This window comes from Uloborus diversus, chromosome 5 (assembly GCF_026930045.1).
Source record: "Uloborus diversus isolate 005 chromosome 5, Udiv.v.3.1, whole genome shotgun sequence".
Taxonomy (NCBI): domain Eukaryota; kingdom Metazoa; phylum Arthropoda; class Arachnida; order Araneae; family Uloboridae; genus Uloborus; species Uloborus diversus.
In genome coordinates, this window is record NC_072735.1 from 76,531,721 (window position 1) to 76,544,225 (window position 12,505).

The 12,505-nt window shown below is 37.5% G+C and overlaps 1 protein-coding gene across 1 annotated transcript in view; it reads right to left on the minus strand.

Moving 5' to 3' along the window:
* Positions 1–3,774: 3,774 nt before the first annotated feature.
* Positions 3,775–12,505, minus strand: part of LOC129223344 (beta-1,3-galactosyltransferase 5-like) — a 39,534-nt gene continuing 30,803 nt past the window's right edge. The window contains exon 2 of the mRNA XM_054857914.1: positions 3,775–5,655. Coding sequence (XP_054713889.1) covers positions 4,417–5,601 — 1,185 coding nt within the window. The 5' untranslated portion in view covers positions 5,602–5,655 and the 3' untranslated portion in view covers positions 3,775–4,416. The remainder of the gene's footprint in view (positions 5,656–12,505) is intronic.

The following is a 12,505-nucleotide window of genomic DNA, read 5'->3' on the forward strand; positions in this document are numbered from 1 at the left end:
ATTTTATTTTATTTAAATTTTTTGGTGCAACTTCCTTATTTATTTATTTTTTGCTCTAACAAACCTGTGCGACTTCACTTCGTCTTTTTTTCTTTTCTTTAAACCCCTAAACCTTATGTAACATCGTTTGTTTTCTTCTTCTTTCTTTCTTTTTTTCCCTCTCCTCTTTTGCACTTTTTTTGAGCAATCACGATTGCTTATTGTTCTTACTTGACTGTTTTTGGCGTGCTACGATTTTATTTTCCCACCGCCTCCCTCTGCCAGCACCACCGTTGACCGGCCTCACGATGCCGCTCCTCTAGCGAAAACCATCTCCAGGTTGAGTCCATATCCTACACGCATACATATACACACGCATGCCTACACACACATACACACACGCATGCCTACACACACATACACACATACCCACACACACACATACCCACACACTCATGCCTGCCCACAGACACAAACACACGTCTGCACACACACACACACATACACGCCTGCACAAAGACACAAACACACACACTCACACACATTCCCACACACACAGACACAAACACACACCTACACACACACACACTTGCCCCCCCCCCCCCCACACGCACATATGCCTGCACCCGCGAAAAAACATGTGATTACGAAAAACATAATTTGAATTCAAGATGTCAAAATTCAAATTGTTATTATTATTATTATTATTATTATTATTTTGCTCTTTTGGAGACTAAGTTTGGCGCCCTCTTTCGGGACTTAGTCCGCCCCTGCAAATAGTTCGTGAGTTATGGGTCTTGTAGCAAGCACTCTTCCTCCGGGGTTGTCGACCACTCAGGGGAAGGCTCCTATATAGGGAGAGCTGACTTATCCGACATTTTGGTTCCAAAATTGTCGGGCGAAAAAAACAGTATTTTTAAAAAAGTCTCATTGTAGAAAACTGGTGTCCAAGGTTTAGATGTGTTGCCTGATTGATGTTTGATTATTTTATTCTGTAGATGAAGGCGATTTAATTAATACAAATAAAAAACAAATAAGGTGTGAAAATGAGGTTTGTTACAGTAAACATTTCTCGATACATTTTTGTTGAATTTGTGAACTAAGTTATCTTTCTAGAGTCACCTTAAGTGACATTTTACTCAACTTATCAATTGTTTTACGGCATAGCAACCAGCGAATATTATAACGTACTTACAAATACTAGAAACGAGGTGGGATCCAATTTTGTCTTGGAACCAGTCAGCCTATTCTTTTCAAGGAGCTCTAACTCAGGGGGGAGGGGGCGACGACATGTAGTTTCATAATCACTATCGTGCCTGTAGCAATAATCAGAACAATATTGCATCATCCTTTCCATGCACGCTCATCCCCCTTCAGATCAGTACTAAGGGGGATCCTTTGGATTGCCTTTTTTTCCCTTTTGCACACTCGGATCTTTTTCAAATGAAAGATACATTATTTCAAATGATAATTACATTTTATCATTTCATTTTCGCCAGTTTGGTGAAAAATCCGGCTAAATACTTAAAATTTAAATGTAGCTAAAGATAGGAGATTCAGTGGAAATTTAATGTGATAAATGGGTTTGGAAAGATACAACTTTCCCACATGTGATGGCCGGGCCCATCAAAATGTGTTCAAAGTATCTGGTTGTTCACACTAGGAAGTGTTCAGATAAAGTGTCCACTGTAGCAGGAGGCTTGTGTTTCATCTATCCCCTTCAAGCACATAGCGAAGGAGATATCATATAATCACTAACAAAAGTGATGTTCTTACGCACGCGATGCATTGAAGCAATTATTTTAGTTACATAAACCATACACTATAAAAAAAAAAAACTGGTAGGCAAAAAGATAAAATCAATTGAATTGATTAATAGTAATTTAAAAAGATTTTTTTCTTTGGCTATTATTTTTTCCTTAATTATCATTTATTAGTGTACCAGAATAAATTATTTTTAACGCAGTAATTTTATAACGAAAAAATCATAATAATGTAATTAATACAGGCCACGGTGAAGTATTTAGTTAGTAGATTCATAGATGGCACAAATAACTCCCAATCTGAAAATGTTCCCGTTTCTGAGCGACATCTGTGAGTTGCGATGTAAATGAATAACTGATTAATTAAACTGCTTGGAAGGGTGCTTTGTTTTGCTTTTTTTCCCGGAGCAAAATGTAATACCTGCCAAAAGTCCAGCCAATCCTCATGGACATTACAGATACAAAATCTTTTTTGAATCAAATAATACGTTCTGTTCGAAGTATGGCTGGCAAAATTTCAAAATTTTGAGAAAAAAAAACACAAAAATGTTCCCCAATTTTAAACACAACTAAAATGTCATACAGGGTGTTCTGAAACTGACTGGTTTTTCAAAACTTTCACAGGAAAACGGTAAATGATAAAAAAACTAATTCTTGGAGAAAATTCATGTGATGGACCGTAAATTTTTTCCCCCAGGGCTTCAAATTTTAAATTTTTTTTGAGTAGCTGGCGCTGCAGATAGTAAGCTTCTAACTCAAAAAAGAAGGGTTGAAATTCACCGATATTACATCCGATTGCGACCTGTGGTTACAGCCAGCGGTAGAAATTTTGATGATATTGATGCGTAATTTTGTTTATTAAAAAGTTTTCGAAAAACTATGATGTAATTTTCTATCTTTCTTTGATTTACGGTCTTACAATCTGCAGCACCGTTTATTGGAAAATTCTTGAACTACAATTTTGAATTCTGAGGGACGAAACTTACGGTCCACCACATGAATTTTCTGCAAGAATTTTTTTTTTTTATCATTAACTATTTTCGTGTTATAAATTTTTGAAGACAGTCAGTCTATTTCAGGACATCCTGTACTGTAAGTACTGTTGGTCCTCGGACTCCTTACGGAATTAATGTATAGCCCCTTACACATTATGTTCAAATATTTTTTATAAATAAAGTGTTAGTGTTTTCTGTAATATTTTTGATTTATTAACTACTATTTGTTTAAGTAAATATTTGAAATAATGCTTCCTTTGATTGCTTCTGATTTGTATTAATTAAAAAAGTTAGTGCCATACCTCGCAGAGTTGGTACTTTTTTTAGACACCCAAATAGTGTCAATTTTTCGTACACATAACTCCGTATTTTTCAGCATGACTCCCTAAAATGCTAGTGTGTATGCGCTCCTGACCCAAGACGTATATTTATCGACGTGTCATTGCATTATTATGATATCGCTCTCAAAAAAAAAAAAAAAAAGAAAATAAAAAAAAAGGAAAAAAAGAAAAAATTAAAAATAAACATTAATTTGAATTTTGACATCTTGAATTCAAATTATGTTCTTTGCAATCACGAGTGTGTGTATGTCGGCGTGTGTGTTTGTGTGTGGGGGTATGTGTGTTTGTGTGTAGAGGGTATGTGTATGTGTGTGTATGTGTTTGTGTCTGTGTGCAGGCATGAATGTGTGGGTAGTTGTATGTATGTATGTATGTTTTTGTGTGTGTGTGTATGTGTAGGTGTCTGTATGTATGCATGAATGTGTGAGTAGTTGTGTGTATGTATGTGTAGGTGTCTGTATGTATGCGTGTGTGTGTATGTGTAGCTGTCTGTATGTATGCGTGTGTGTATGTGTGTAGGTGTATGTGTTTGCGTGTGTGTGTGCATGTTTGCGTATGTGTGTGTGTAGTTGTGCATGTATGCGCGTGTGTGTAGGACATGGATGCAACCTGGAGACGGCCTTCGCTATAGGAGCAGCATCGTGAGGACCCGGTCGACGGTGATGCTGCAGCGGGTGGCGGTGGGAAAATAAAATTAAAGGACATCAAAACAGTCAAATGAGAACAATAAGCAATCGTGATTGCTCAAAAAGAAAAGAAAAAGAGACTAATATAGAAATTATTTTCCGAGCCTGGTGACAATTTGGGAGAATATTTTTTGTATTTAACGCAACTGTCGTAGTTTTTTTTTAGTAACAAAACTCAGTGGCAGCCCTGTACACTGCTGGTTGATGTCGCAAATGATGCCAAAACGTGACATCATTTGTGGACGACCTCAAGTAGTTCCGCGCTAATCGTTCGTGTTTTGTGACAGTGTAACAAAAGTCAAATAACTTAAACATCCATTTTATTTAATGAACCTTTTGATCAAAAATTGTTTTCAAGAGTTCATTATGTTTTCAGAGTGTTTAGGTTTTTCCTGTTGACGAATTCTCATGAAGTTTATAAATTATCGACGAATGGGATGTAAGTAGTTCCTAACTATTTGCATAATGCCACAGCGTATAACAGATATTTGTTCTTTTTTCATCTATTTTAAATGAAAGAAAAATAACAGCAATGAAAATGTTGCAGTTAGTATGCATAGCAAACATTCCTTTTGACAGTGTAATTAACCAGCAGTATTCGGATCGTCGTCACGATAATGAGGCTTGTTCCTAAAAATCTCTTAATTCGTTATTACGCCCACGATCTACTGCGGGCGTAACCGACTAACTCGGGGCAAAAAAATCCTTGCGTGTTCAGTTCCGCCCAGAGTTGACGAAGCTCATCAGCGCCCACTTCTTGCGAGGTGATGCGACCGTCTCGGAAAGTGCAAACCGCGGCCTGATTGACGGCAATGGGAGGTCGTAAGGTTATGCCCACGTGGTTGGTAATGATGACACCAGCTTTATGACGACAGAAACCTGTCAGGTAGACGTCTTCAATGAAGAAGACGGGAGTTGCCAAGCTGGCCTGTAAGAGTCTATCGCGCACTGCACTCGAAAAGAGATAGGCCATCCCGGAACAGTATGGGGGGTAATACTCCCCTGGCAGCTCATTCTCGGACACTTCATATTTATGATAACTAGGAGGCAATGCAACTTGATCTAGCATATCCTTCCGCAAGATTTTTCTCATTCTGTTCTCATGGCACATTAAGAGAGAATCCTGGTTGGGACTGTTGCTGAGGGCTGTCAGTAAGTTTGGAACATGGATGAGAATGTCATCGTCTGTTTTCATAAGGAATTCCGCCTTCTGGCAAAATGTTTTGGTCCACTGAAGTCCTGCAACGGATTTTCTGCCCAAGTTGCGGAATGATTCGGTTAGGTTAATTTGGACTAGATCACCGAATCGATATCCTTCTTGAACAGTTGTAGTTTCCGTAGTTTCGTCCCCGACACCTAACAAAAAAATTATCCTGTAATTATAGGCGTCCTGGAGCATTTTCAAACCCCATGTTTCCCGAATAACTTTTCTCTGGGTGAAATGATCCGCACTGGAAGCGACAAAGATGAGGAGTTTTCGTCTTGAATCATCAAAGCTTTGGCACACATTTTCTGCGTTGATTTTATACGAAATTTCATAAGGTACGTTTTCGCTTCCTTCGTGGACGGTGACATTTCCAGACAGCACAATCCAACTCGGTGCTTCAAGGCTTCGTGAAGAATTCGTCAGGTTGCCTTGAGACAATTTCCTCATCAGGTAGCGGTTACTTTTCGTAAACTGGTAACTGACAGGGGAGGTCTCTTGATGTATGTCTGGCTCCGATGGGAAAATATTATCTTTTTCTGATGGGTCAACTTTCGAATGCAACAAGTGGAAGGTTAAGGCTGTTGATGCCAGCAAAGTGACCACATACTTGAGGTACCAAAGTCGTCTCATTTCTGAAGCATAGAAATGGTGGATTATCCTTATGTGATCCAAGGTCCTATAGTTCTGGAAGGGAAAAAAACGACATTATTATTATTTTTTTTACATCAATTTTTCAATTTGTAAAGTCTAAAAAGTTAACCTTTCGAATAATTTTCGAGTCATCATTTGGATAATACGTAAATTTCTGCGTTAAGTAAAACATAAGAACTGTAGACAAATATGCAGAGCCAGTGGCGCACACAAGGGAGGAGTCCAGAGCCCAGAGCCCTCCCATAGATCTTGCTTTTTTCCCAAATGATTCCGATTTATTTTGTACGTAAAATAATTTCTAACAAAGGTAACAGTAATTTCAGTTCTAATAAGTGAAAAAATAAAATTCTCATGTTAAAAAATTTTTAAAAAATATCGTACACTTTTCCTATGACGAATTGTCTATAACAAGCAGAATGGTGTTTATAAATGAATACACTGTAATAATCTTGTTTTTAGTTTGTAATTACAGATTACATTAAATGAGATTCTTATGAACTTCTATAATCACACGGTGCTTCTGCAACTATGAATTTACTTTCTGGTAAAGCAAATTCATAGCAAGATCAACTAAGAAAGCAAATTCAATTATGAATTCGCTTTCCGGTAATTTATTTCATTAAGTAATGCTAATTATTTATTTAATAGTTAATTTTTTACTGTTTTTCGTGCTCGAGAATCATTAAAATCAAGCTAATAAGTTGACGGCGTATTATGAGAATTAGGCTTTCGAACTTGGATTCTCCCCTTTCCTCAATTGCACTTTTTTGCAGTATCAAGATGGCATCTCTTTTAACCAGTTTTCGTACCGACCATAATGAAATACTAAAATTGCGTTTGTAAATAAAATTTGAAAATAGTTACGGATTTTTTTTTTTTTTTTTTTGTTGATGGAGTTGTTTAATATTCGCGCATAAGTAGGAATATTTGCAGGTCCTCACCCAAAAATTTTTGATAGAAAAGCATTTTTAGACTATTTAGGGGTTAATAATAAGAAGGGAAGTTTGGAGGTCCCTTTTCGGAACTTTTTTGAAATTTAAGGGTATGATTTCGAAAACACAATTGTTTGCTATCTTTGTTTTTTTGAAGGTAAAGGATGAGATTCAGGAATTCTCCCCAGTCGTTTTATGATATTAGAGCTTCAAAAACGCAATTTTAGATACCTTTAGTGATGTTAAAAGCCAAGTGGTTCGGGGGCTTTCCCCCGGAGAAAATTTCCGAATTGAATGCCTAAAAACGCAGTTATAGGCCATCTTTGATGACGTAGCAGGAGACATGGAGTTCAGAACTTTTCCTCAGAAACTTTTCAATGCAGGAATGTCAAAAACGTTGTTTCAGACGATCTTTGAATGATGTTGAAAGATGCGAAGAGAAGGACGTGGGGGTTCCTCTCCGGAACCCCCACGGCCTTGAAAACTCCGTTTCAAGCCAGCTTTTATGACGTACAGGGAGGAACGGGGTTTGGAACTTTCCATCGGAAATTGTTCGAAATTAAAGCCCTGAAATGCGATGATTGGCCATCTTTGGTAGCGTTAAGAGAAGGGATGGAGTCAGGAGTTGTCCCTCAACTTTTCAATATTAAAGCTTCCAAAACCTAATGCTAGTGCGTCTTCATTGATGTTAGGGGAAGAACTCGCAGTCTAGGAAGATTGGGCGCCGCAGATTGAGCGTCGTCGATTGGGCGGCGTCAATTGGGCTCCGAGCATTTTGAGCCATTTTGAGCGCTCGGAACATTGGGCGCTGTTAACATCGGACCCCGAACATTTTGAGCGCCGGGAACATTGGGCGGCGAGCATTTTGGGCGCCGGGTATATTGGACGCCGGGAACATTGGGCGGCGAGCATTTTGGGCGCCGGGTATATTGGGCACCGGGAACATTGAGCGCCGAGCATTTTGGGCGCCGGGTATATTGGGCACCGAGCATTTTGGGCGCCGAGCACATTGGGTGCCGAATCTTCCCATTTTGAAGGATTCGAGATCGGTGGCTCTCCTTCGGAATTTTTTCGGAATTGAGTTCTAAAAACGTAACCTTCATTAACGACATTTTCGAAAAAGTTTTCGATTCTGGCGATTTTTTTCGAAATTGAAGCTCCAAAATTCAAAATTTTTGACAATCTTCGTTGACATTGGAGAGAGGGGGTTGATTGACTCTCCCTTGGAAAATTTTTGCAATTAAAGTCGTAAAAATACAGTTGTAGGCGATTTTTTGTGATGTGTTGGGGAGGGGGGGGGGGCGGGAGAGAGAGAGAGTTTGGTGACCTTTCACCGGAAATTTTTCGAATTTACAAACCTTTTGGGGGGCGATCGCCCCAATCGCCCCCCCCCCTCGTGGATCCGCCACTGTGTCTGTGTCTGCATGTATTTGACCGATATTTTTGTGGCCACTCCAACTCAAAACGTAAAGCATGGAATCGGACAGAATTCAGTTCACATGCAACCCTATGTGAAACGGTAATGCTTAGTTCTGGACACCAATTTCTTCAGAGGGTGTCCCAATCGAACGATTATGCGTTTATGCGTGTTTAGCGCGTGACTGCTGCATTTCAAAAAAAAAAAAAAAGGATTCACATAAAACTGGTGTACAAATGTAACTGGTTCTCTCGCCCAACGTAAATGAGAGTCTCTTTTATGATTTATTAGTGCTTATGCGTTATTTGAAATGATGGTAAGACACTCGCGCCAACCTAATTGCGATAATATCTGAATGTGAAACTCCACCAAAACAACATATTGCGTCATCTTGGTTGCCATAATACGTGATTCTGATTATGTCACTATAACACCATATTTTGGTTAATGCGACAATTCGTAAACATCGATTATTCATATGAAATATACAGAGAAGTTCTACAGAAGTTCTTCGAAATATAAAGTTTTGTGATGTCCACAACATACTTCACTTCACACTATAAGGTCCCCCGTGCATTGTATGCGCACAGGGATGGCTTTGCCGATGGAACCCTAAAAGCAGGTTTTTTGTTTTTGATCCAATCCAGGAACAAATTAGTACTTGATCCAGCACCCAAGTCGTATTTGTCGGTTTTGGAGGAAAACTCCGAGAACTTTGTGACCACGAGAAGTTTAACGCACGCCAATCAAATTAATTCTTTGATCGGCTGGTATCGAACCAGTGACCCTTCATCCGTGACCTCAGCTCCTTACCGATAGGACTACCTCAGCCTTAGTCCACAATTTACTAAATAACTTTGTGAGTAAAATTTTTTTTAAAAAAATATGAGGCTAAGCAAATAAAAAATATTACCTTCGATTAAAAATAATCCCTATTTATAAAGACAAACTTTCTCATGAAGCTGCTACAACTGAAAGCAATTGATTGTCTTCACAACAAACTACATAACAATGAAAAATGCTATTGATTCATTATATTACTGAAAATGGCTGTAAAGACGTTACAGCAATAAAGCAAGGCTGGCTTTATGACCGAAATTTACTTACGTACAACCAGAGCTGCATCCAATATAAAGATCTGAATTCGTTTTTTGTGTATCAATAGGTTTAAAAATTTTTTTCGGATTCCATAAGATATTACGAACAAAAACAGATTTAAGGTTAACTTTCTTATTCCCAACGGTTACAATTTTTAATCCCAACCCCAAAACGAACGTGCATTTAAAAGCAGATGAACTCGAAAATTCAATTAATGCTTCATACTCCGGCATAATTGGACAGTGTCATATCTCTATTGGTAAATGGCTGTTGCACCGTCGATTCAAAGTCCTTATGAGTGGACGGGAAGCATTCCGACAAGATTTTAAAAGGTTTCTCGAATTCTCAGCAATGTTATTTTTTTATGTCACGCAACAGTTGCACTACACTTCGAAGAGATAGTTTCCGAGCAGAAAATTTATTTAAAAGAAAAGGAAAGAAGCATTCTGTTTCTTTAATTTTCAACATTCTGTTGTTTTCTTTTAGGCAGGGAATACAGAGAGAGTTCAGCTTTGTTTTGATGCTGTGTTTTATCTCCGGTAACAAATGTGGTAACTTTTTTCATGCATAGAAATGACGTCTTCGTTCAGTTTGCCAAAAATGTTAGCAAGATAAGCTGATCCTGTTAGAAATCGCTCCACTTGCAAAACATCAAAAACTGTTACAGATACTGGATGTTTTTTGTTCCAGTGGAAAAAAGCTTCGGTTAGTCAGGAAATTCACATAATCTCCAAAAAGTTTTTCCTTCGATAAGTCAGTGCATTTCGGTATGGAGAAGTAATTATTTGTGTTAACTCCTCATGCCTCCAATATTGTTACAAATTCTGTAAATAGTAATTATTGTAGTAACGTAACCTGTAAATAGTTTCCTGTAATGAATATGCAGCCCCTATACATTCGGCTGAAGTATACGATCACCCAATTCTTTTTTTTTTTATTAATAAAATTTGTAAATGAAATAAGAAAGTGTAGAACGGTGTTGCATTTTCTGGAATAGTTGAGAGGTCTCTTTCGGTGTGTAAAAAAGCTGTTATGCATGATAAAGAGGGAGTTTTGATTGAGAATTTGTACTGAGAGTGTATTAGCTCTGTTTATTGCGAGGCATTTCGCTGTGTTGTTTTTCGTATTTGGAAGTAAATACGTGTGTAACCGTTGAGTTTAGGGTGTTGTGTGATATTTGCTTAATTGCTGATGATTAATTTAGCAGTTGTTGACGATCTTTCCTGTACATAGTATAAATAAATTTCCTGTGTTTTTAATCAAGAACTGTGTCGTCCTTTCAAGAAAGTTGGAAGTCGCACCGGATCCGTTACAATATGAATATAGCTGAATAAAACACAATAACGACTACAACTAACATAAGGCGTGGCACTTTAAATCCTTGATATTGTTTATTCTTTTTATTTATTTACTGTAGAAAATAATTTTTTGCAATAACTAACTCTTGGCGGAACACTTCTCATCCTTCGACGGAACCCCAGGGTTCCGCGGAACACACTTTGGGAATAACTGCTCTAGTGAGTAGTAACTAAACATGACTACGCTTCATACGAGCTGGGAGAACTTGTAGATTGGTAAGTCCCCTCCCCCCGCCGCACCACCACTTTTTATCTTTCTTTTTTTTTCAAAACTGTTTTCAAAATTTAAAAGAAGAAAAAAAAAAAGCTGGTACATAACAGTGACAATCAGAACAAACGCTGCCAAACGTCAGAAGTTACTGAGGCTCATAAATGGGGGGAGGGGGGAATCACAAATCATTTCTGTAGATACTGCAGTAACTGGAAGACTACGAGAAAGCTAGGTAATTAACTCGGGGATCGTCAAAATGAATATTTCGAGGGTCCATACGTTTATAAGCATATAGGCACGTTAGGATCTTTTTTTTTTTTTTTTTGAACTTTGAATTGCACATTTAGGAAGCACTGTATTTGCACTTAAGAAATTCGTTCCTAGCATTATTTTTGAAAAATATTAAGGTTTAGCTACCGGGAAACGCGTTTAAAAGTTCGAAAAAAAGGCAAAAAATAGCAATTTCCAAAATTTTTTATGGAAATACAAATGGTTAAAATTCTTGTTCTAAAACCATTCAACTGCTTCCTTTTAACGCTCTTCTCACATAACTTTATGATTAACTACATTCCTTTACAGTTTTTACGCGCGAATAAACCGTACATTTTCAAGGAACTAACCAAAAATCGATTTTCTTAAACCATTTTTTGTACATTGCAATATTTTGCCTTTTATGGTCGTATGCAATATTTTGCCTCATATTTGTTTCGCAATAAATGTACACTGCATCTCTTTGTTGGAAATGCAGATATATTTTATTGCATTAACAACCGAGAACCCACCACAAGGAGGTGGCTGCACTTCGAGCTCTACGCTGCTCTGCCCATCTACCCAACCAAGAAGGATAGACACTACAAGACTTACATTTTCCCTCTCTGTGCAATTTTAAACTAATTTCAATGTTTCGACTAGGGTATGAAGTTGTACTTATTATTCAGTTTCGGCATCATGATCGTAAGGATAAAGTTATTCTCATAAATACATCTTTTGTCTCTAATCATCTAATGCCTTTCTCTAATTCAACTGCTTTCTATTTTGACTGTCGTTAGGGTATGACAAAAAAATGCATGTTTATTTTCGACTTGGAATGAACATTTTCCTGTGTATTTACCCCTTTTGAGTTGATAGGTACAAAAAAATAAAAAGTTTTGGGAATGCAATTTTAGCTACTGGCAAAACATAATTCACATATAACTCCGGGTTTTCTTTCAAAAAGTTCAAATACATAAAATACAAATGCATAACATTTTTGTTCTAATACCATTCAAATGCTTCCTCATAAAACTCTTTCCGTATGTCTTTAAGATTAATTACATTCCTTTACAGTTTCTTGTTCGCGCATAAGCCAAAAATTTAGTGAAATTAACCAAAACCGATTTTTTTTTTTTTTAGCTTTTTCTGCACATCGCAATATTTTTTTATGGTCCAGTTTTATTTTTCGCTATGAATGTGTACTATGCAGCTCTTTGTTGGAAATGCAATTATATGTCATTTACATTAACAACCCCACCACCACAAGGAGGTGGCTGCATTTCGAGTTCCATCCCGCCATTCCCATCCACCCAGCCAAGTTATTTACGAATTTACTATTTCTTTATGACTTTACACGCGTTTCTACTTTTGAGTAGAGGTTTGAAGTTAGATTTCGATTCAGTTTTAGCATTGGTGATCACAAGTATAATGTTTTTCTTATAAATCTTCTCTAAATACCAATTTAACTACTCTTTAACCAGTTTCATTACCCTGTCAGCAGCCGGAGTGTGAAAGAGGACCATTTGTTGAATTATTGATGAAGCTTCAACTGTTTTTGGATTATCATCAACTTCACTTGATGAGTATTGCCAATGCAATACAGGAAGAGAATGTG